Source organism: Chionomys nivalis, chromosome 1 (genome assembly GCF_950005125.1).
Source record: "Chionomys nivalis chromosome 1, mChiNiv1.1, whole genome shotgun sequence".
In the NCBI taxonomy this organism is placed as follows: domain Eukaryota; kingdom Metazoa; phylum Chordata; class Mammalia; order Rodentia; family Cricetidae; genus Chionomys; species Chionomys nivalis.
Window position 1 is genome coordinate 161,473,809 of NC_080086.1, and position 26,272 is coordinate 161,500,080.

At 37.3% G+C, this 26,272-nt stretch overlaps 1 protein-coding gene and 1 gene segment (V, D, J or C); both read right to left on the reverse strand.

The window, feature by feature from the left end:
* LOC130872023 (T-cell receptor beta-1 chain C region-like) overlaps positions 1 to 26,272 on the reverse strand; it is a 448,908-nt gene that overhangs the window by 260,351 nt on the left and 162,285 nt on the right.
* LOC130872116 (trypsin-4-like) lies at positions 6,522 to 10,343 on the reverse strand. Its single transcript, XM_057765935.1, has 5 exons — positions 10,304 to 10,343; positions 9,143 to 9,299; positions 7,466 to 7,719; positions 6,941 to 7,077; positions 6,522 to 6,671 (listed from the first exon to the last, which is right to left on the reverse strand). Exons 1-5 carry the CDS (start codon positions 10,341 to 10,343, stop codon positions 6,522 to 6,524), a joined length of 738 nt encoding a protein of 245 aa, XP_057621918.1.

A 26,272-nucleotide genomic window follows, 5' to 3' on the forward strand; every position in this document is an offset into this window, starting at 1 on the left:
AATTTCCCCTTCATCTTGGTGAATTTCTCACCCAGACTCTCAGTTCATATTCTCATGTTTTTCATGTGCTTATTTGTAACCTTTTTGAATTTATTCATTATTTCACAAGTAAACATTCATTTTCTTGGTACTTTGACAAATGTAATGCCTTTGAATTCAGTATTTGTGGAGCTAGTCCTTTGTTGTGTTGTTTTATATATGCTTTTGTGTCACAATTAGCACATTTATGGATTGGATATTTCAGTTTTGAGAGAAACATTGTCTTAAGAAGTAGTCTTTTTTTGGACTAGAGGTGCCTATTACCTTCCTGATAAAGAAACAAATAACACCAACAGCAAGGACAAAAGGAATGAAAACCTCTATCACAGTAGCTAAACTTTATTATTCACTCATTTTGTCGTTTCTTTTAAAATATTTAACAAAGTAATTTAACTGTTAGAGGGTTTGTTTGTATTCATAATTTTAGGGAAGTTTATCATGCTAGGAAAGATAAAGATACTTGAATTTGGTTTGGCTGGTTGTATAATGTAGACAGATGGCAGAGAATGATAAACATTTTTACTTACATTGCTGTTTAGGTTTTTAATATTTTATTTCAAACACAGTTTCCTCTTCATCTTGTGTTCCAATTCCCTGCCCCACTTCCCATTTACCCCTTCCATCCAAACCTTCTCTGTTCAGAAAGAGGCAGGTATCCCATGGGACTCAACAAAGCATTTTATATCATGTTGAGGCTGAACCAAGCTTCCTCACTGCATCAAAGTCAATAATTATTTACAATATGCACATAATAACTACAAAAGAAAAAGAAAGATTTGATGTAAGAAATGATTAAATAAAAAAGAGGCAAAATGTGAACAATAAAGAAAACAGTGTAAGAATTTCCTCCATGGAAAAAAATCTATTTTAAAATAAAGAGATATAAGAAATGTATGCAGAGAGAAATTAAAAAATAGGTTGGGATACTTAGTTATTATGGTGGAGAAGAAAAAAAAGTAAAAAGAAATGCAACATAAAAATCAGTCATTACAGAAAAGCCAAGATATAGATCAGCTTCTCTTTAGTTTCCATAGAAGTGATTTTTTTTTGTGAAGATTCATTAATTGGTAGGAGAATCTTCTGTAATTGTTTTCATTTAGATAGGTGCTGAATCAAGACTAATCAAGGGCCAATTGTCTTCTAAAATTGTTTTCATTGCCGGACGGGGGTGACGCATGCCTTTAATCCCAGCACTCAGGAGGCAGAGGCAGGTGGATCTCTGTGAGTTCGAGGCTAGCCTGGTCTAAAAGAGCTAATTCCAGGACAGGAACCAAAAGCTACAGAGAAACCCCGTCTCGAAAAATTAAAAAAAAAAAATTTCATTGTAGAAGTTTCCTTTCTTGTGACCAGGAACCCATGATGGTCTTTCTAAGCTTTGCCTTCTATGTTCAGTGCAACTTCTAACTCACTCTATACACTTCCCAGTTGCCATAACTTATGTGACTAATATCAAAATGCTGATATGCCCTGAAAATGAGTTGAATATAGGAGGCAACAAATAGAATACTTACACAAGAGTAGAGGATCAGTCTCATGCTTTCAAACCTATCCAGAACTCTGTATACATACTCTACAAAAGAGAGGGAGTTGCAGTAATTGAGTCATGTGTTGGCTTAGTTTTAACTGTCACCTTCACACAATTGATAATCACCTGAGAAAAGAGACAGAATGCAATGGTCTTGATCCATCATCACAATGACCCTTCTCCACTTTTGTTATATGACAACTGATATCTTTTCATAGGCTATCTTGTCCTAGAAGTGCAATATTTTTCCTCAAACTGTATATATTTACTCAAGAAATATTTATAAAATTCTGTGGCTATTACAAGTGTTCTAGAGTTGAATCAAAGAGTAATATAGAAAATAGTGCCATGCTTTGTTTCTGTGCCCTTTAACTATTCATTGTGTGATTCCACACTCATGGGATAAACAGATATGAGAAGTAGGAAATATGTGCCTACAACTTTCTCTAAGTTTGTCTCTGGTGATGAGACAAGCTGCTAAAATAGTACTGGGTGCTCGTATGCTATGAGGTATAGGTCTACTGGGCAGAAACTCTATGGAGATGCTAATATGGTGACTATCTTAGTAGGAAAGAAGTATGAGAAGGTGAGATAAAGAATAATTCTATTATTACTATTTCAGTCTATAGTAAAAATAGAGACAGATACATAAATGTCTTCCTTTAAATTAATCCTGATTCATTTAACTTGCAGTTTGCTTTGTTTTTTTTTTCTTTATTTTAATTGGAAAATTTTCTGCCTCCCCCTGCCTCTCATTTCCCTCTCCCCACTCCTCCCCCTCTCCCCCTACTCCTTCCCCTCCACTCCTTCCCCCCCCCACACACTCTTTTCCCCCTCCCTCTCCAATCCAAAGGGCAGTCAGGGTTCCCTGCCCTGTGGAAGTCCAAGGTCCTCCCCGCTCCATCCAGGTCTAGGAAGGTGAGCATTCAAACAGGCTAGGTTCCCACAAAGCCAGTACATGAAGTAGGATCAAAACCCAGTGCCATTGTCCTTGGCTTCTCATCAGCCCTCATTGTCTGCCATGTTCAAAGAGTCCGGTTTTATCCCATGCTTTTTCAGTCCTAGTCCAGCTGGCCTTGGTGAGCTCCCAATAGACCAGCCCCACTGTCTCAGTGGATGGGTGCACCCCTCGCGGTCCTCACTTCCTTGCTCATGTTCTCCCTCCTTCTTTTCCTCATTTGAACCTTGGGAGCTCAGTCCGGTGCTCCAATGTGGGTCACTGTCTCTATCTCCATCCATCGACAGATGAAGGTTCTATGGTGATATGCAAGATATTCATAAGTATGGCTATAGGATAGGGCCATTTCAGGTTCCCTTTCCTCAGCTTCCCAAGGAACTAACTGGGGACATCTCCCTGGACACCTGGGAGCCCCTCTAGAGTCAAGTCTCTTGCCAACCCTAAGATGGCTCCCTTAATTAGGATATATACTTCCCTGCTCCCATATCCGCCCTTCCTTTATCCCAACCATCCCATTCCCCCAAGTTCCCCCAACCCTCCCCTTCTCACTTTTCTCTCCCCATTTCCCCTTACCCCCATCCCACCCCACCCCCAAGTTCCCAATTTTTGCCCTGCAATCTTGTCTTCTTCCAACATCCAGGAGGATGACTATATGTTTTTCTTTGAGTTCACCTTCTTATTTAGTTTTTCTAGGATCACAAATTATAGGTTTAATGTCCTTTATTTACGGCTAGAAACCAATTGTGAGTGAGTACATCCCATGTTCATCTTTTTGGGTCTGGGTTACCTCACTCGCAACGCTTGCTTCTGCTTTCCTGGTCTCCACGGGAACGGTGGTTCTGTAAGTCTATTTCCCCATTAAAGCTGTATATATTTTTACAATCTGTCTGCATTCGTTTACGTACTTATATGTATGTCTAGGTGCTGACCATTTAAATTGGATGTACACATGATGCTTTCTTCCTGGTGATGACTATTTCTTCCTATCCCAACCTGCTTTAGTTACCTACAGTTCATTGTGTAATTTTGTAGCATCATTGGCTTTTCTATGTTTACTACGGCATATTATATTGTTGAGGATTAATGGGCTTAGCATCTGACATAACTAGGAGAAACATACCCACAGCTAAACCGCTGAACCTCAGTCTCTGAAAGTCTTCCCACCTCTTAATTCTCAGAGACTTGGGTACAGGAATTATTTTCTTTCTTTTTTTTTTTTTTGGTTTTTCAAGACAGGGATTCTCTGTGGCTTTGGAGCCTGTCCTGGCACTAGCTCTTGTAGACCAGTCTATCATTGAACTCACAGAGATCCGCCTGTCTCTGTCTCCCAAGTGCTGGGATTAAAGGCGTGCTCCACTACTGCCCGGCCAGTAATTATTTTGTTAATGTGTCTATTGGGACTGAGCTCCACAACTACCAACTTTTATTGGTTTGGTTTTCTTTAGTGTTCTCCATTTGTTGCAAAAATAAGTTCCTTAATGCAGAGTGAGGACTATGTATATCTCTAGGCGTGAAGACAAATATTCAGAATGTAATTAGGGATTGTACTTGTTTAGTAAAGTAATGATTGTAGCTTTTTCTTAAGGATCTGTGACTGAGCTAGTCCTGTGTATTTTATTCTTTTTAAACACCATACATACATTCTCTCCTGTTTAGCATGTTTTATAGTCCAATTAGGGAACTGTTGGATACTGCCAGGTTTGACATCCTAGGAAGAAATTGTAAACAACTTACATATCTTTCAACCAGATAAGTAGATATGAAAGTGTGGTACATATACACTATGAAATACTATTTATCTGTAAAGAAAATTGAAATCATGAACTTTGCAGGTAAATGACTGGACCACAATAAAAGATCATATTGAGTGAAATAACCCAGAATCCAAATGACATATTCTTTCTCATTGGAAGCTGCTAGCCTCAAATACTGAGATGTGTGTACATATTCTAGAATAAGTAGGAAAAGCTAAAAACTAGGAAGTTAAAAACAGGCAATTGTCAGAGTAAGGGAATGGGAGAAAAATGGTGAAAGAAAGACAGAATATAAGAGAGATGATTGGGAAAATGAAAAATGACAAGTGAGAGAGTGACAAAGAAGATAAACACAGAAGGAGGCAGGAGGGTAAAATATAAGCACTGATACCTGAAAATATGGTAAAGAATTATGACAATAAACTTTTATAAAACCTATAATATCTAAAAAAGTGTGTGTGTGTGTCACACACATAGATAATTTTTTATCTGGGCTAAGAATCTTTCCTCCAGGAGCCAAACATCTAAACAGACCCAATATCTGACATTTGGAAAGACCGCTTTTGAGTTGTTCATTAGAGTTGTCCAAGAGACTCCTGAAAACTTACAGGCTATTGCTATTGCATTTGTTGTTTGCACCCAGAGATGATAGGTAAATCTCTTGAGTTGAATACACCTGCATTTCAGACACAGGGCCCAGAGTCTTCTGAGCTGAAAAGACCTGAGTGCCTTCTGTAGGACTAGGTTTCATGGTACCAGAAATTGTCAGCAAGACCACAGATGTCAGAAGCACCAATAGTCCTAAACACTCATGAAGCCTAGGATCACCTCACTTTTATGAGAAACTGTCACTTAAAAATCTATTTGTGCACACAAAATTCACAAGCACACACAAACACATGCACCCCCTCACATACACAAAGGCATACAAACATTTGAAATAAATATAACCAAAGAAAATAGGCTGTAAATTTTAGAATAAAGGGCCATGGAAGAGGCCTGAGGGAGGGTATTTGGGAGAGGCTGGAGGAGAAAAAGGAGACAGCAGTAATGGAAGTCTTTTTAAATTAAAAACACTTTTGAAAGATGTGGATGTGCAAAGAAGTTTCCAAAGGGAAAAAAGAGAGAAAATACTAATCAGTAACCAGTAACATACAGAGAGACAACTAAGCCATTGTAGTTCACACTGACATTTCAAGGGCCACCTGAGTATGAAAGTAATATGTTGTCTCAAAAAGAAAAAAATATAATGAAACTTTAGGTTGTAATGTAGCATGTAGAGAAATGATTGAGCTTGCTCAAGGTTATATCTAGTGACAAATAAACAAAATCAAGTGATAATTTAAGTGTGTTTTGCTTGATTTGAGATTCTTTGCCATGATGTTTCAAAGCAGCTAGACAGACAATGTGCCTGAGGCACAAAGTCCTCATGTTTAGCAGAGTTGCTACAGGAGCAAATACAAAGGAGGTCAGTGAGCACAAGGGAGAAGAGGCAATCCCCAGGTTCATCATCTGCTTGGAGAAGGGTACTGTAAGAAAAAAAAAACCCTCTGTGCATTTATTTTCTATCATTGCCACTCCAATAACAATCAATCTATAGGGAGAGTAACCTATGTGTGGGAATGTCTATGTAGCTCTCAGACTGCTGCATATGTATTCTCTTATCATGGATAAGTGGAAGGAAGGAAATGTTATAGGCCTATGAGGAATAGAGATGGGAGAACCTATTCCTGTGGGCACATGAACCAATCCTATATGTTTTCTATGAGGAAAAAATATGTTTCCACAATAATCAATATGTGTAGGAATCTTAGCGTCTATGATGATAAATGGATACATTAATACATTCAGGACCCATTGCAAGAAAATAGAGAAACTCCTGTTTAAAATATATGATATTCATTGCTAATGATGAATGTGTTCATGGAAGTGTTCATTCAAAAAACATACATAAATGTAAAAGAATATTAAGAATTTTTGTCCCTATATTCTGATATATAATTTTAAAAAAAACCTCTGTTTCTTCTACAATTTAGTGTTAGCTTTTTGTCAACTACTGTTGACTTACAATTCCATGCAACATTTTTGGAGGAGTAGGATGCTCTCCATATCTCAAGGATAGATAAAGATAACCTCAAATGGGTATATATTTCTCACAGAGAAGAGCATAAAGTGATAAGACCAAGACACAGAATGTAAGGAATTCAGTTTGTTGACATAGTGATTTCAGAGGAATGAAAGATTCTTAGTTAGCAGCAATGATGTTCTTAATCCAGGTAACATAGTTGCAGACCATGGTGTACACATCACGGAGGTTCTTCTGGGCACATCCATAGCCCCGGGAGATGATACCCTGGAGCTGTCCATTGCAGACCACAGGGCCACCAGAGTCACCCTAGGATAGAGGAATAAAGTATTTAATGAAGGGGCATGTGAAAAAAAAGACCACACTCACTATTACCTGAAGATACAATTCTAGCCTCCCTAAATCTCTGTTTTTTTAATCTAATCCCCTATTCCCATTAATGTGTTAAAATGACATACGGAAGATGTTTCTTCCCTTTTCCCTGGAACCACGAGAGAAAACTTCCTGATCACATACTTGGACAATCCACTCACACTCCTGGAAAAATAAGATATTTATGTGAAAAGGGAGTTAATTACCTGGCAGGGACCTTTGCCTCCCTCCATGTAGTCAAAACAAATCATGTTACTGGTTATCTGTCCGGGATAGGTGGATTGACAGGTAGTGTGAGGCAGTATTGTGGCATTCAGGCACTGGAGCAGGTTGGGGTTGTTCACTTTAAATAAAAGAGAATAAAGAAATGTGATCCAGAACAGGCTTGGGATCAATATTTTAGTATTGTCCAGTATGTGATGCCTGAAGCTGTCATTGAAGACCACGGAGGCACTAGAGTCACCCTGGGATAAATTGGTATAGAGGATTACTGTGTTTTTCTGCAAGATATTAAGAATAGTCATTATTGATGTCTTTTTGGTACTAATGATAGTACATTCTGCAACACTCCTGTTTACATCTGTAAGCAGATCATTCTGTGGTTCAATGCCTCTTGTGACCATCTTAGAACCCTGTGTTTTGGGATACAGCAATGAATTTATGGCCTAGAAGCCAATCTTTTATGTGTAGATTCTGGCTTAGTTCTCAAAAGATGTGGATGAAGTACTCACCACCAGAGCTCAAGGTGTTACCCCAGCCAGAGATGAGGCACTGAGTGCCAGCAGCTGCGCAGGAGGTAGGCAGAGATACAGTGGCCACTTTGTCATTGAGGGTCACAGGGGAAGCAAGCTTGATTAGCATGATGTCATTGTTCAGGGTTGATGAACTAAAGCTGGGATGCTTGATGATCTTGGAGGCAGTGACATACTGCTCAGTGCCTTCCGCGACATTGATGTTGTGCTCTCCCAGTCTCACTTGGAAGCGGCTATTGGAAAGAAAAGACATGGCAGTATGTTTGTCTCCATTACATATGATAGTTCATAGTCATTTATTCTTTTTTCTGGATAATCTGGAGATGGAATGAGGCCGGTTTAGTGTCACAAAAGTAGCAGAGGTGTGATGTGGAAGTACCATCTTGAAACCCAAATTCCTCTCTATATCAAAGACAGGTAATATGAGTAGCTAGAGACTGCATACTACCCTACTGTTCTCCAATGGATGCAAACCATGCAATAAATTTATCTAATGCTTGACAGAAGATACACATGACTTTAGTCCCTCACTCAGTGGCAGAGGCATGAAGATCTCTGAAACCAAGGCCAGCCTGGACTACAAAGTGAGTTCTCAGTCAGTCAGAGCTACCCAGAGAAACCTTATCTCAATAAAAACACACACACAAACCAAAAGGAATAGCATGAACCATGCAACTTTGGCACCTCAGAACTTGCTTTGAATTTTAGCTATCTTGGTTTATTTATCAAATTTCGGAATTAGAATCTTGATGATCCAGATGCATGCTGTGGTAAGAAACCCTCTTTTAATGAAGCTGATACCTGTTTATCTTTGTATAATGAAATGAGTTTAAACAGGCGGTTTGAGCTCATGGCCTGAGCCATCATTGTGTCTTCTCAACATGCCCTAGGTTAGTGGACATCAATTGGACAAGTATGACACTAGAAAGCCAGTTGTCACTTTGCTATTTCTTTAGGTGGCCCCTTCTGTCCATGTCCACTATCCGCAATCATGGTTTAAGTCTCCCCCATTTATGAAATGAAGATATTGCCTTATGATTGTACAAACCTCCAATCATCCATTTAGAAACCTTGTGCTTAAAAAACATAACTACATGTTACTGAGCAATATAATTTATAGAAACTGTGCCATCATATAGACTACATATGGAAACATTTAGGGATCAAAACTGTAGTAGCATCACAGAAATGCAGTTGATGTTGACATTCGGTTAGATGTGCTAAAATATGATTTTTAATGATCTATCAAGAAAGTTCTGTCCACTTCCAGAATGAGAATGGATATATTATATCTCCTTTATAATTCAAAAAGTTTGCTGATTGTCCACACTCAGAAAATTCTGTTTATCTCCCTGCTACAGGACCCAGTGTAACTATGTGAAGTCTTTGAGTGACTTCATGTTAGTTCTATTATCCCTAATATTCATTTTTCTTTCTGTTGTTATTTTTTCCCTGGTCGACTTTGGATGGTTCAGAGTTGTAACAGGCTTAATATTCTTTGTCCTTATTCTCTACAAATTCATGAAAAGTGTTGAGGTCAATAATCTCTCTTTTTTTATTCTTCCATTCATCTAAATACCTCAGTTGATACCTGATCTAATCCCATTCCCTTGGAAATGTCATATGTGTTCTGTAAAGACAGAGCCTATCACTTACCTCTGGGAGCAATGAGCTGCAGACACCACCCATTGGTCAGTGATGAGGGCACCTCCACAGAAGTGGTAGCCAGAGTTCAAAGACACCTGGTAGGGGACAGAATTCTTCTGGCAGGTGTAACCTCCAGCGATCTTATCATTGTCTCCACGGAAAGCGACTTTAGTAGAAAAGAAGAGAGAAGACAATTCATCAAGATACTGGAAATTTCAGCGTTCAGACCTGTGTCAACCTTAAGCTAATAGGTATCCTTTTTTTTAACATTAGCTAAAGGCAAAAGGCAACAACAGGACTATAGTGTCTTCTAATAGTTCATAATACAGAGCACTGTCCATATTACAATAGAAAGATTCTCTGTAAGTGACAATGTTTTGATGTGTTGCAGGGGACAGGGCAAGGGCTCAAACTGCAGGAATAGGCACAGGGATTGTTGTCTGATCCACTACTTGCTTTGATCTCATTTATAATTCCTTGAAACCCCATGTCTGATAGAGCTTATGGGGATTAGGATAGTTGAAACTATCTTGGAAAATATCTTGGGTATATAGATCTCAATATATTTAAGTGATTTCACTGCTCAATCTACATATTAAGGTCTTATGTAGGATATAGTGATAGAATACTATTGACCATAGCATTGATTTTTTTAAACTTGATTGTGTGATTATGAGTCTTAATATCATTTCTGCATTTAATATTAATAATAATTAATAATAAATAAGAAAATTATAATATATATTAAATATATATATCAGAAATGTCCTTCCTATTACAAAGTTACTGCTCCAGACAAATATGGTCAGAACTTTAACACATTAATCCCCAATAGAATGAGGTTTTCAACTTCCAATATGAGTATTTATCTGTAAATATATTCATGGCTGAGCTATCCTTAAACTGTTGGAGCCAAACCAGAGTTCTTAAGGTTCATTTCACAGAACCTTTACATGCCTTCCATTCCTAACTTTAGGGATCCCATAGTAAACAGCAGTTGAGGGGTAAGAAAGATGAAGCTTACAAAGAAACAAAAAATACAAATACAAAGCTACTGTAGAAAGACAGGGGACACTGCAGTACAGAAAGTACAAGAAGCATCTTTAGTGGTAGGGTTCATGGCCTCTAGGAGAGTGAAGAGTAGGACCTGGGTTAAGGCATAGAACTCACCAGCAGCTCCCACAAGGGCCAGACACAGGAGTGCACTCATCTTGGCAGAAGGTAGTGAGTGCTTGGGGAGAACCAACATTTATACTCTGCTGGAGGGAGAAGGAAGTAGAGAGGAAAGGTACCCCACTGCTCCTTCCCAAGCACACCTGTGGGTTTTACCTTCCTAGGTCATGAATTATCTCTGCTTTATTTGTCCATTCTGTGGGTAGGTGAGAAACATGTGAAATGGAAATTTTTCTTCTTGGCTAGAACAACTAATTCTTGAAAGGAAGCCAGGATGCAAAAACAGTAGAATTTTAGACTAGCTATGTAGTTGGGTCTTCCTGGGATTATATAAAGACATTAGATGGTAGAGCACAATAATGGTCCTTTCATATACCCAGACTTCAAAGAAATTTAATTTCAGGAAGACCTGGTATTGGTAGTTAAGTGGGTATTCAGAGACATGAAACCCTATTGGAAAAGTTACATTGTTTCTGTATCTTATAAATGTGAGCTGAAGAGTCTTATCTCCAGAATAATCTATCATATAGAAAGGTACGGTGATCAGAATTAGAGAATGCATTCGTGACAAATCGATGAAAGGACTTGCTCAAGACTGTTGGCTTTCTGCTGCCTAACCTTAGTAACAAGGCCCATACCTAGCAAGTGATTTGAAACATGGGGATAAAGTGAGAGTAGGAGCTTCCTCAGTGAGTCCCAAAGATAAAACAATACCACATTCTCCTTTCCTCTGTGTCAAGACCTTTGAATCTCACTGGTTATGTTTTTATGGACCCAGTTTGAGCTTTTTTATTGTTGTATTAACAATCTGCATAAAATTTAACACTTCCCTGTCATCTAGAAGTAGGCAGTTTGAAATAGAAATCACTCTTCAAACATGGTATGAAAAAGGCCTTGAACAATGGTCAGTCTGACTTCTGTTCAAAATAAATATTCATCTAGAAGATCCATGAACGAGTTTGAAAAAAAATAAACCACTAAATACCAGCCTTGAAATATATTCAGAGCTAACCCTCCAGAAAAAGTGCATTTAAATATTGTATGTGAGATTATATCTAATTTATCCTGTTGTAGGATCTATTTACTTTCTAATTAGTCTGATGTCAGTGTTGTTGAGGGACAAGAACAAGCAAATTTCATTACTGAATTATCTAAACTGTAGAGGAAAATATTTTAGAAGTGCTTATAAGAATGAACAATCTAAGTTCAGAGCCCTGTGATTGGTTTTTGATATACTGAGCATGCAGGATGTTGAAAGAAATGGATACCAGCATGTACTGGAGAGAACAACCTTGAGAGGCCTGTTAAATATCTCTGTACCCATTCCTGGCATGACTAGTTCAGCTGCACAACAGAATTAGGACTTTGAGCTCTCACCTCTATACTCTAAATGTTATAGAAGGTAGAAATAAAAATGACCAATGAATATTTGGAAACATTAGCATTCTTAGTTTTAAATAAAAGAAGAAAAAGATTCATTAAAATCCTGTTTTACCTCAGTCAGATTGCTTGTCATCATCCAATAATAAATTATGACACTAGTAAGAATTATAGGGGCTATTAATAAGTACTGGTGCTGAGAGAGTATAAATTTGTACAACCACTATTGGAATCAAGACAGATATTTCTTAAAAAATTAAAAACAGACCTACTATACAATCCTGTGATATTATTAATAGGTATATGTTGTGTGATTTTTGTTTGTGTTCTGACAAATAAAGCTTGCTTGCAGTCAGAGGGCAGAGCTTTTTTTAAAAAAATAACAATGAGAAATGTCTGTTCCTGGCAGTACCAGTCTACTTCAGAAAAGATGATGGGTATCAGTAAAACTCCATTTGGAGTTTACTTTCTTTGCAACAAAAGGTAGCCACTGGACAAGAAACTGTTCTTGCCTCAACTGTTGACAATATGCTGTCCAAATTGGAAAACCAGGACACAAAAGAAAGCAACTACCAACTTTTCCAAGACAAGATAAGACAGTCTTTCAAAATTTCCTTTCTCTGATAATAGTCTGCCAGATATTCTAGGCCTTCATTCTGAAGATGTCACAGAGGAACCTTGATGATCTTCCAGGAAGCCAACTATTTCTGTCATTTCCTAATTTTGGAAGATGTTTGCTCTAAACTTCTTATTTATTCAAGTAATATTTCTTCTTCAGATCTCTGATAGAGTTAAAGACTAGATAGCTAGAGTTATAGTTTTCTTTGCTATCAAAGTCAGAAAATAAATCCACAAAGGAGGTGTAGAGTGTATAACTATGAAAGACATAAAAGGATAGTTTTGGGTTGGTCATACATGTTAAGATAGAAAGTGAAATAGGTACAGCACTTTGGATTCACCAAGATAGGTTAGATAATGGAGAATTTTCTCTGAATTTGTCAATGGACTGGACATTGTTAATATAATTCTTGCCTGTATATATTTGTATATGGTTATCTTACTAATTGTATATATTTTTCTATGTTAGTTAAAACCTTTGGTTATTTATTTATACAAAAAGGGGGAAAGTTGAGTGATAATTTGTGTTCCAACAAATAAAACTTGCTTGGAATCAGAGAGCAGAACTAGTTACTCATTAACCATGGAGGTCTGGAGGTCTACACAGAGAAAAGGAATTGATAAGTTTGGCTGAAAAGAGTAATTGGGCCATTTTGGATGGAGTTCAGAGAAAGTGAGGAAGCAACTGCCACCTTCTCCAAATTCTCTTATCTTCCAGGTTTTTACCCTGATATCTTACTCCTGGTTTTTATTGATTAAGACTAATTAGATTAAAACTTCAGGCATATGCCTGATTAAAGCATAGTCAGCAGGCAATTGAAATACTTGAATACTTGATGTTTACTGTGGTAGCATTAATAATAATGTAGGCTAACATCAATAGGTTAATAAAAGAAATGTGGTGTATATACACAACAAAGTGTTACTCATTGATAGAAATGAATGAAATTATACCATTTTCAGGAAAAATAGTCAAACTGGAAATCATCACATTACAAATATAGGCCAGGCTCACAAAGACAAATACTATTATTTTCTCTCTTATTGGTATTTACAAAATGGCAGAAAATTACAGTAGAGACTATTGTGAGGAAATGTTAACAATAGAGAGAAGGAGAAAAACCTGGATAAAAGACCACACAATGTATACATGTATGAAATATCATCATGGAAACCACTTTTTGACAGTTAATATATGGTGAGAAGAAGAAAGGAAATGATAGTGATAAAATAGGAGATATTGGTATATCAAGACATTTATATGCTAATAAATAAAATTTTTCTAAAAGTATTTATTATTCTATTTATATGGGTTTTTGTTTGCATATACTCATGTATGGTTGTGCACAATATGCATCCCTGGTACTAGAGTTACAGAAAGTTTTAAGCTGCCATGTAAGTATTATGAATGGGATCTGGGTATTCTGGAAAAACAGTGCATGCTCTTAATTGGTGAGCTATGTCTCCAGTCTCCACCCAAAATAGTATGTTCTTTGTATGGATCTCAACTCTACCACATCTAGGTCACACTTGAATACTGCAAATACCTCTGTTAAAAAAAATTGCAGCAAAACGAATAAAGCAAACAATTAAATAACTCCAGATGTGTACATCCCAAATCAGTAATATAAGGAAAAGAAACAGTCTAACTTATCAAAAATGTCTAACTCTACAGTAATGACATCCAGTAAGTAAATAAGTTAGATGAAATCCCAGAGAGAGAACTCAGAAGAATGATCTCAATGATTATTATTTTAGAGAAGATCAGGAAGAAAAAAAAACTTCTGAATAAATATACAAACAGCTGAATAGAGAGAGGAAAAGAATGTAAGATAATAAAGGCATAATGTAGAAGGAGCTCGAGCTGCATTCCCACCCACCTGGCTAGCTTATGCCCCTAAATAACAACACACAAATTGTATTCTTTTCTTTCTTTATTTTTTTTTGGTTTTTCGAGACAGGGTTTCTCTGTAGCTTTGGAGCCTGTCCTGGAACTAGCTCTTGTAAATCAGGCTGGCCTTGAACTCCCAGAGATCTGCCTGCCTCTGCCTCCCAAGTTCTGGGATTAAAGGCATGCGCCACCACCACCCGGCCAACAAATTGTGTTCTTTTAAACACTGCTTGGCCCATTTCTATTAATGTGTGTAGCACCCCAAAGTGGTGACTCACCAGGGAGATTCTAGCCTACGTCCATCTTGGGTCGGAGCTTCATCATGTCTGCCCTGGAGAGGAGCAGCATGGTGTCTGTGCTCACTTCCTCTTCCTGCCAGCATTCTGTTCTGCCTACTCCACCCACCTAAGGGATGGCCTATGAAATGGGCCAAGGCAGTTTGTTTATTAACCAATGACCTTCCTCCATCAGCATAATTTTAAAATTAAAGCAGAATTTTAAAAAAGAAAAAATACTGAAGAAAATCCAACCTGGGCGCACCCCTTGCAGTCTTGACTTCCTTGCTCATGTTTTCCATCCTTCACCTCCTCATTTGGGCTTTGGGAGATGTGCACCTTCCTGGACCTGGATGGAGAGGGGAGGACCTTGGACTTCCCACAGGGCAGGGAACCCTGACTGCTCTTTGGACTGGAGAGGAAGGAAGAGGGGAGTGGGGGAAGGGGAGGGAAATGGGAGGTGAGGAGGAGGTGGAAATTTTTAATAATAATAAAGAAAAAGAAAAAAGAAAATCCAACCTGAAATTCTGGAAAGGAAACAAGCATAATCAAATGCAAAAATACATGGAAAGTCTCATTAGGGGAATTGATCAAGGAGAGATCAGGATATCTGGGCTTGAAGACGAAGTAGAGGAATTAGACAAAAGAAATCCAAAATGGACAAAAGTAAATGAAGGTGGAATGTGAACTCTCAGATGATTTTCTATGAAAAAATAAAATATAGAGGTTACTGGTAATAGAAAAATAATATCTATCTAAAGGCATAGAAAATATTTTCAAAAGATTCATTAAATATTTTCTAGAGTCAAACAAATATTACAGATATAGGAGTTAAATTTATTTCATCAAACAGATAAAGGAATCTTGCCTCATTATATTATATCCAAAGCACTAGGATAATACAAAAAACATAAATTACGTTGAAGGGATCAATCTAGAAACACCAAATCATCTAGAAAGCTGGGCCCACAAGACTAACAGTAGAATTATCACTTAAAACTTCTGCTTCATCCAAGGCTATTAAACCCAGATGTTTTATTATAATTGATCCTAGGAGCCCCTAATGGTTTTCAACATTGCCAATGATATGAATTTTTAACGTACTTCCCCAACCATAAAATATTTTTATTGCTACTTTGTAACTATTATGAACTATTAAGTAAATGGCTTTGAATATAGGGGTTGGCCAAGGGGACTCATCTTACAGTTTGAGAAACACTGCCCTAGAAGATATAGGTATAAGAAATAGAAATATAGCTCCATAGTATAACCATTAAGAGCTTGAAGAGTTTCCATAAATCTTTAGAGGCAGAGGAAATGAATTACACATAGCCACTTTGAAAAGCAGTTGGAGTATTTACTACAGATATTTTAATTTAGGTTTAAGAATAAGGTTTGGGAGAAAGAGACACATTCAAGGAAAATTAAACTTACCCAACATAGGTATGGACTTCCCAGGTAGCCTGAAATCTAAAGGAAAACAGTATTTTTTATTATACATGCCAATCCAAGTTTTCACTACCTCCCCTCTTCCCATTCCCATCGCATATCCCCCTATCCTACCCCTATCTACTCTTCAGGGAGAATAAGGCACATTGATTTGGGGAGGGTCCAAGGCCCTCTCTACTATATCTAGGCTGAGCAAAGTATATATCCCAAGAGAATAAGCTCTCCAAAAGTAAGTACAGAAGGTAGGGATAAATCATGGTGCCACTGCCAGTGGCCCCACACTCTTCCCCAGCTATTCAACTGTTATCCACATTCAGAGGGACTAGTTTGGACCTATGCTGTTTACTACTCTGTCTGCCTGGTGTTGATAAGCTTCCATTACTGGAGGAGAGAGGGCTGCTGGTTGTTCTGGCCACCTGGCTAGGTTAGACATGAAATAATCCCACAGAAACCGTATTAATTAAATTGCTGCTTGGTCCGTTTGCTCTACCTTCATATTGGCTAACACTTACATCTTAATTTAACAAATTTCTATTAATCTGTATATAACCACGAGGTTGTGGCCTACCAGCAAAGTTTCAACACTTCTATCTCTGGTGGTTCCTTGGCAACTCTACAATCTGCCTTTCTCCTCCCATGCTATAGGCCAAACCAGTTCTTTATTCATTGACAAATAAAAACAAAACATAGACAAAAGGACTTCCAACATCATTTCCTCTATTCTGTTTTAAAAAGGAAGGTTTTAACTTTAACATAGTAAAATTACATATAACAAAACAGTTACCAAGCAAAAATTACAATTACAGTATTTATATCTACTTTATCATTTATCATAACTAAGAAAAACTATAATAATAACTATTTTTCAAATCCATCAAAGACTCCAGAATGATATATTATCTAAATAAACAGGAAGTGCATTGTAAGCAACTTCCCAAAACTTTAGAAATAACAGAGATATCTTGCTCCCTGGAAAGTCACCCAAAGGTTTTCTGTACCTTTGGAGGATCCATCTTCAGCCTACAGACCCATGGTATCCAGCAGACATTTCCATGAAGCAGGAGATATCAAAGACATGGCTGCCTATATTGGCAGTTTTTCAGTCATTTTTTTCAGTGTCCAGCAAAATGTCTAGCAGTCTCATTCATGAAGCAGGAACCCTTAAGGACAATGTCACCTTTGGACAAGTTCACAAGTCATTACTCTGTGAGTCCTGCATGTTCAGTTTATGCAACAGTTCATGCATGAACAGTTTCATGCCCAGATTGCTAACGAACTCCAAAAGGAGCCTCTTCGATGCCCAGCTTCCTTTTGAAGTAGCTCTTGCTGCCATGAGCAGATAGGTATGATTGTCATGAAAAATCCTAAGATATTATAAATGCCATATTCTGAAGGTCTCTGACAGATTTGAAGAAAACCCATCTAACTGAAATATATCTCTATACATCTAAAAAACGTTACTTAACATGACTAAAAGCTTGACTGTGATAGATTATCTGTTAACCAGTATTTCTTAAGTATACATTATATTTCTAAATGAACTGCACAAACACAGTACCATAATCAAGAGAAGTACATATACATATAACAAAATTGACCTTAAAAATGTATCAATAAACCAAGATCCATACCAGTGCAAATTATTCATATGTATATCATATCCCCATTTAAATATAAAGAAACATTTAAAAACACTATTTGGAAATATGGTCATAGTTTTGTGCAGCATTCTCTCTACTGTTTGTTGGGTGAACTAATTTTTTGAGGGGTGTTCCAGACAACCTCTTAGGGGATATTGTTACATCAAATCACACCAGTCTGGGAGCAATTCACAGGTTCTTATTCTCTGTGGAAACAAGAGAAGAACCTCTTTTACAAAGCAACATATCCTTATAAACAAATTTGGAAGTTATGATACCTTTATAATATACATTCTGGTTTAGTTTAGCAGCCCATACAATGAAATGTCTCTATGTACTTATCTCATTTGCAATCAAAATATTCAAATATAACACAATAATATACATAATCCAGACTCTCTGTATATAGTCCATTTTTGCATGGCTTAATTTTCTTTACTCCATTAGATCTATTTGTACTCTATCTCTATAAACACTTTACCCTTCATTTTTAAAAGAATTAACTTTATTTTATGACTCTCTATACACTTGTTCTTCTCTCTTCCAAGCTTACATACATTTATCCAACACTATGACTCATGCAGATTTGTCTTTATTGAATATCTATAATTGTTTACTGTCCAGGATTGCTTTTTAAAATGTTAAGCACTTTTTAAAACTTAAGCTGTGTCATTACTAGGGTCTATATGGTACTGTTGCACAATCCAGTGGATTGTGCAGCCACTTGTGCCTCTGAGCCTCGCATGCCACCCCAGTTCCAGGCACACAACCTTCCCATGTTATCATCAAGAAAACTGCATAACACTGCTCACAAACCCCATGCAAATGTTCATTTTCCTGAAAGAGTCAGGGTTCATTCTAGCAGAATGGCCCACCTCTGGGAAGCTGCCATTTTAAAACCATCCAGCACCTAGTGCTGAATCAGTAAGACCTCTCTTAAAGGAAGCCATAGCCTGCAACCTCAAGCAAACCCCTTTGGGAAAAAAGGTAGCTAAACTTTGCTTTTTCGTGTCTAGAATTTCTTTTCAAGCTCTCTAGGGTTTTAGGTAGGTTTAAGTTGACCACATGGGTGCCAATCTGTTATAAGGAGGCTGCTTATTTGTCCCAGCAGCCCAGAACCAATATAACCACACAGTAACTATATTAATTAAAACACTTCTTGGCCCATTAGCTCTAGCTTTTTATTGGCTATATCTTACACCTTAATTTAACCCATTTCTATTAATCTGTATATCACCACAAAGTCATGGCCTACCAGCAAAGTTTCAGCTTGTCTATCTCCAATGCCTCCATAGTGTCTATCCAACTCTGCCTTTCTCCTCCCATGCTATAGGCCAATCAGTTATTTATTCATTAATCAATAAAAGCAACACATAGACAGAAAGACCTTCTACAACACATTACTTCAGGTAAACTGTTTCAGTGGGTATCCTTATCATGGTGTTGATCTTTTTGCTCATAATCTCACTCCTTCTACACTAATTGGATGCTGGAAGCTCAGTCCAGTGCTCTTGTGTGGGTCTCTGTGTCTGTTTCCATCAGTTGCCAGATGAATATTCCATGGTAATATTTAAGTTTCATTAGTCTGACTAGAGGACAAGACCAGTTAATACACCCTCTCCACTACTGCTTAGGGTCTTAGGTGGAGTCATATTGTGGATTCATGGAAATTTTCCTAGAGCCAGGTTTCTTCCTAATCTCATAATGGCTCTCTCAATAAGGCTATATCTTTCCTTACTCTCATCTCTGTTCTTCCTCCATCTAAAGTATGCTGTTCCCTCAATTTTTCCTTGTCCCTCCTTCTCTTCTCTTCCCCTTTCATCCACCCTTCTCCCCCCACCCCTATATTTTCAGTTTTCTCAGGTGACCTTCTCTATTTCGACTCTCCAGGTGAATCTATACATGTTTTTTTTTATTCTTTTTTAATTGAAATTTCCACCTGCTCCCCGTTTCCCATTTCCCTCCCCTCCTCCCAAATATTGCCCCCTCCCCCCACTTCCCTCCCCCTATACCCACTCCTCTTCTCCTCCCCCCACTCCATTCCCCCTCCCTCTCGATACTGAAGAGCAGTCCAAATTCCCTGCCCTGCAGTAAGACCAAGGTCCTTCTATCTACGTCCAGAAAGGTGAGCGTCCAAACAGGCTAAGCTCCCACAAAGCCAGTTCATGTATTAGGATCGAAACCTAGTGCCATTGTCCTTGGCTTCTCATCAGTCTTCATTGACCGCCATGCTCAGAGAGTCCGGATCTATACATGTTATTTTTAGGGATAACCTTGTAATTTAACTTCTCTACGATCATGAACTATAGGTTCAATATCCTGTGTTTATGGCCAGTGTCCACTTATAAGTGAGTACAAACAATTTTTGGGGGGGATCTGGGTTACCTCACTCAGGATGGTGTTTTCTAGTTACATCCATTTTCATGCAAATTTCAAGATGTCATTTTATTTACCAATGAGTAGTAAATAAGTATAAATTTGACAAAGTTTCTTTATCCATTTTTCAGTTGAGGCTCATCTAGTTGTTTTTAGGTTCTGACTATTACAAACAATGCTTCTATGAACATAGTTCAATAAATGTCTTTATAGTATTGTTGAATATCATTTAGATTTATGCCTAGGAGTGGTATTGTTGTATCCTGAAATCGATTGATTTCCAGTTCTCTGAGAAACTGCCATACTGATTTCCAAGTGGTTATACAAGTTTGAATTCCTACCACCAATGGATGAGTGTTCCCCATACTCCACATACTCTCCAGTATAAACTATCATTGACATTTCTGATCTTAGCCATTCTGCCAGATGGAACAAGGTATCTCAGAGTTGTCTTTATTTGCATTTCCCTGATGTCTAAGGATATTAGATTTTTCCTTAACTGTCTTTTGGCCATTTGAGAATTTTCTGTGGAGAATTCTCTGTTTAGTTCTGTACCCTATTTTTTAATTGAGGTATTTAGAATTTTGATGTCTAATTTCTTGAGTTCTTTATATATTTTGGAGATTAGTTGTTTGTATGTTGTTTTATTTTCTGTGTCCTTTGTTTTACAGTATCTTCTAAGTTTCAGGAGGTCACACTTATTTATTGGTTTCTCACTGTTTGTACTACTGGAGTTATATTTAGGCAGTGGTTTCCTGTGCACATGCATTGAAGGCTATTTTACAAATTCTCTTCTATCATATTCAGTGTTGTCAGATTTATATAAAGGTCATTAATCCACTTGAACTTGACTTTCATGCATGGGGGTTGATATAGAATTGTTTTCATTCTTCTACATGTTGACATCCAATTATGCCAGCACCATTTGTTGAAGATGCTCTTTTTTACATTGTATAATTTTAGCTTCTTTGTAAAAAAAAATTCAGGTGTTCATAGTTATGTGGATTTATATCTAGATCTTTTATTTGACTCCATTGTTGTTGATTATTGTTCTTTCAAGGTCTGTGAACAGTTGTATTGGGATTTTGATTTGATTGCTTCTGGTAGAATTGCCATTTTTATTATGTTGATCCTACTCATATAAGTGCATGAGAGATCTTTTCATTTTATGGTATCTTCTTCAATTTCTTTCTTCAAAGATTAAAGTTCCTGTCATACAGGTCTTTCATTTCATTGGTTAATGTAACACCAAGATATTTTAAATTATTTGTGGCTATTGTGAAAGGTGATGTTTCTCTGATTTTATTATCACTTTATCATTTGTATATAGGAGGGCTACTGAATTTTTTAAGTAGATCTTGGATCTTGCCACATTACTTAAGGTATTTTTCAGCTGGAGGATTTCACTGGGAGAGTTTATGAGGTCGCTTATATATATTATTATATCATCTGCAAATAATGAAAGTTTTATTTCTTCCTTTCCAATTTGAATCCCCTTGATCTCCTTTGTTGTCTTATCACTACAGCCAGAACTCAAGAACTATATTGAAAAGATATGGAGAGTGTTGACAACCTTATTTTATTCATGATTTTAGTGGAATTGCATTGAGTTTCTCTCCTTTAAATTTGATGTTGACTGTCAGCTTGCAGTATATTGCTTTTATTATGTTTTGATACGTTCCTTTTAACTCTGATCTTTCCAACATCTTTATCATGAAGGAGTGTTGGATTTTGATGAATGCATTTTCAACACTTATGAGATGATCTTACGGATTCTTTTGAGTCAGTTTATTTACATGATGGATTACATTGATAGATTTTAGTATGTTGAACCATCCCTGCATCTTTGTGATGAAGCTGAATTGATGATGGTAGATGATTTTTTGATGTGTTCTTGAATTTGGATGTCAGTATTTTCTTGCTTTAGTCTGTGTGTTTTTGGTATCAGGGTAACTGCAGCCTCATAAAAAGTGTTTGGCAATGTTCCTTCTGTTTCCATTATGTGGAATACTTTGAGGAGTATATGTATTAGCTCTTCTTGGGAGTTCTGGTAGAATTCTGCACTAAAGCCATGCATATCTGGCTTTTTTTTTTTTTGCTAGGAGGTTTTTGATGACAGCTTCTATTTCCTTGCAGTTTAAAAGTCTATTTAAATTGTTCACCTGCTCTTGATTTAATTTTGGTATATGATATCTACCTAGGAAACTGTCCATTTCGTTTATATTTTTGAATTTTGTGCAGTACATGTTTCAGTAGTATAACCTAATGATTCTCAAAATTTCCTCAGTGTATGGTTCCAGGGTGAGGGTCTGCTTGTTTTCTTGTTCATTCCAGGCACTCAGCTAGCTTAGCACCATAATAACCACACAAAAATTGTATTAATTAAATCACTGCTTGGTCTATTAGTTTTAGCCTCTTATTTGTAAAGTCTTACATCTTGATTTAGCCCATTTTTATTAATCTGTGTATTGTCACATGGCAGTGGTTTACGGGGAAAGATTTAGCCTGTCTTTGTCTGGTGGTTTTCTGTCATTCCTCTGACTCTGTTTTCTTCTTTCCAGAATTCATTTCTGTCTTCTCCACACCTACCTAAATTCTGCCCCTATTAAGTCAAGGCATTTTCTTTATTCATTAACCAATATAAGCAAAACATAGAAAGAAGAACCTCCTACACCAGTGTCTCTTGCTATGTCCCCCTTTTAACTTTTGATTTCATTAATTGGATGTTCTCTCTGCCTTTTGATTAGTATGGATAATGGTTTGTCTATCTTGTTGATTTTCTCAAAGACCAGCTTTTTGTCTCATTGATTCTTTGTATTGTTTTCTTTGTTTCTATTTTGTTGACTTCTGCCCTCAATTTGATTATTTCCCGTCTTCTATTCCTGGGTGAGTCTGCTTCATTTTGTTCTAGAGCTTTCAGGTGTGCTGTGAAATCACTGAGGTGAGCTGTCTTCAGTTTCTTTATGTTGGCACTTGGTACTATGAACTTTCCTCCTAACACTGCTTTCATAGTGTTCCATAGGTTTGGGTATGTTGTACCTTAATTTTCAATGAATTCTAGGAAGTTTTTAATTTATCTCTTTATTTCTTCCTTGACCAAGAGGTGGCTCAATAGTTTATTGTTCAATTTCCATGAGTTTTTAGGCTTTCTGAGAGTACTGTTGTTGTTAATTTCTAACTTTAAACCATGGTTATTCAATAAGAATCAGGGGGTTCCTACAACTTTTTTTGTATCCGTTGAGGTTTGCTTTTTTACCAAGTATGTGATCAATTTTAGAGAAGGTTCCATGATGTGCTGAGAAAAAGGTATATTCTTTTGTGTTTGGGAGGAATGTTCTATATATGTCTGTTCAGGCCATTAGATCAATGGCATTAGTTCTTTTATTTCTCTGTTAAGTTTCTGTCTGTTTGACATGTCCAATGGTGAGAGTAGGGTGTTGAAGTCTCCTACTGTTAATGTCTGGGCTTTGATGTGCAATTTAAGCTTTAGTAATGTTACTATTGCATATGTGGGTTCTCGTGTCTGAGGGGCATAGATGGTTAGGATTGAAACCACATCTTGATGGCTTGTTCCTCTTATGAGTATAACGTTTTCTTCTTTATCTCTTCTGATTGATTTTAATTTGAAATATATTTTGTTAGATATAAAGGTAGCTATACTCACTTGTTTCTTATGCCCTTTTATTGAAAAAATCATTTCCCAGCACTTTTATCTGAGATAATATCTGTTTGAGGTCGAGATGTGTTTCTTGTATACAGAAGAAGGCTGGATCCGATTTTTCAACCTGATGATAGTTGATGATTTTTTTTTTTGATATTGGGGAAGGGGCCCAGGGTTTTGTCCCACTATGGATATCCTAGAGAGTGGGGTGTCTCACTATGTGGCTGGTCATTCATATCTTACTGCCTTCAGTATTATAGCAAGATATATTTCAGAGTTCCAATGAGGTTGTAGGAGGACAGGCAAAATTAGGGATAGGATGGGGCTAGTAGTTTCCAGGGTTTGGTGGATGGGAGTGAGTATTGGGCATCATTAATAATTTTTAAGTTGCCCATTTTATCATATATTCTTCAGTTGTTATTAGATTCCAATGAGCCAATTTACCCATATTTACCTATATGTTGTCCATATGATTTTATATTTATTCTCTTGCCTAGGATGTCCAGATAAGAGTACAAAATAAACCAATTACAAAATAATGAATGTCCCATATTGAAAGAGATATGAAGCCAAATTATCTTTGCTTATATTTTGAAATTAAAGAAAATACTTACAGGTTGAACCATATACTTACCTAAATACATCTATCTATACATCCAAATATTGGTTTTTCTAAATATTTCATCCATCCTTAATTAAATATTGGAGGTTATATAGAATCCCTTTAAAGGAGAAATAGACAAGATTTCCTGAGAAATGTGAATGGGAGGGTGGAAGCGGAGGACTAGTGTTGCAAAGAGAGGCTGCTTATTCATTCCAGCTGCCTGGCTAGCTTAGCCACAAAATAATCACACAGAAACTGTATTAATTAAATTAATGCTGGGTCCATTAGCTCTAACTTCTTATTGGCTAACTCATACATCTTTATTTACCCCATTTCTATCAATCTGTATATCACCATGAGGTTGTGGCCTACCAGAAAAAATTTCAGCACATCTACCTCAGGCCACAGATCCATGGCATCCCTCTGACTCTGCTTTCTTCTTCCAAGAATTCAATTCTGTGTTCTCTTCCTAACTAAGTTCTGCCCTATCAGGCCAAGGAAGTTGCTTTATTCATTCATCAATATAAGCAACACACAGAGGGGACTCCCACATCAGATGAGAGGGGCAGGAAAAGAAGAACTTGAGGGAAAGGGATGATTGAGATGTGAGAAGGACAGAGATGGAAAGAATGGCAAGAGATATCTTGATTGGGTGAGACATTATGAGGCTAGGAAATAAACTGACACTAGAGAGTTAATTCTTAATCAAAATAGTTTTGGTTCTCCTATTATTTTTGTGTTTCTATATGAACTTTGTCTTTTCAAGATCCATGTAACTAGAAAACTAAGAAACACTAGTTTATACACTAAGCAGTCCCATAAAATGCATTAAATTAAAAGCTATAATATACATACTGAGGATATAGTGAAGACTCATCTTAGCCCTATGTTTACTTCTTTGAACTCCATGAGTTCATCTGAGCTTTGCTCAGCTGAATCAGAGGGCCAAATTCTCCTTTTGTCTTTCATCCCCTCAGTTCTTATACTTTCCATCTTCTCTTCTATGTGGTACCATGAATACTGAATGGAAAAATTCAATATAGATATTCTTGTTGTAGGAGGTTGGTATGTATTTGTGTTGCTTTCGTTGGTTAATAAAGAAACTACCTTGGGACAGTTGATAGGGAAGAACTTAGGTAGGCAGGGAGACAGAACTGAATTCTGGGAGAAAGAAAGCAGAGACCAAGAGAACTGCCATAGAGCTGCCAGAATCAGACATGTTGAATCATTCCCAGTAAGCCACAACCTCAAGGTGAACACAGATTTAATGGAAATGGGTTAAATAAAAATATGAGAGTTAGCCAATAGGAGGCTAGAGTTAATGGCCAAACCATGCTTTAATTAATACAGTTTCTTTGTGATTATTTCAGGTATAAGCTAACTGGGCAGCTGGGACAAAAAGCGAACCCGCTCCTTTTGTTACAGATTGGCACCCAATCACTTCAAAGTGGTCGACTAACTCGATGTAAAACCTAAGAGGGTTTGAAAAGGATTCTAGACACACAGAAAAAATAGAATTTAACACAGCTTTTTGCTGTTTGCTGGTGAACTGCTGCAGAGAGATTTTCCTGACTCAGCAATAGCAGCAGGAAAAAAAAGCTGTGCCCTTTTAAAACACAGCATCCTGGGCTGTGCTGCCAGGGCAAACTCTGGCTATGGAGCATTTGTGAGTCCTGGTGTTTGTGTGCTCACCCGGGGTTGGTAATGAAGTATCTGAGACCATGCTTGTGGATCAGCTCTTCCTATCTGGGCAGGTGGTAGAATCAAGTCTACTACATTTGGCCAGGCAGAAGAGAATGACAGATTCCTGCAACCATACATAGATATGTTTCCAGGCTGCACAGTGGTCTATGTGGAAGATTTGTCTGTCACTTAGATAAAACGAGGTTATATGCTGCATGCTCATTCTCAGAGTTAAAGTGCTGAGTGTGGCTCCTACCTGGAGGCCCCAGAGCTACCTGAAATGGTACATCCACCATTTTGAAAGTGGAGAGAGGTGGAGCCAACATTCAGAGCAGCTGCAACGAAGACGCTTAGCATTTTAAAAGCACTTTGAGATAGTAGAGAATGAA

Coding starts and splice junctions, on each gene's coding strand:
- LOC130872116 (XM_057765935.1), bottom strand. CDS start 10,343: ATGAGTGCACTCCTGTGTCTGGCCCTTGTGGGAGCTGCTG. Junction 7,720..9,142: donor GCAGCTCATTGCTCCCAGAG/GTAAGTGATAGG, acceptor TCTTTCCAATAG/CCGCTTCCAAGTGAGACTGG. Junction 6,672..6,940: donor GAGGCAAAGGTCCCTGCCAG/GTAATTAACTCC, acceptor CCTCTATCCTAG/GGTGACTCTGGTGGCCCTGT.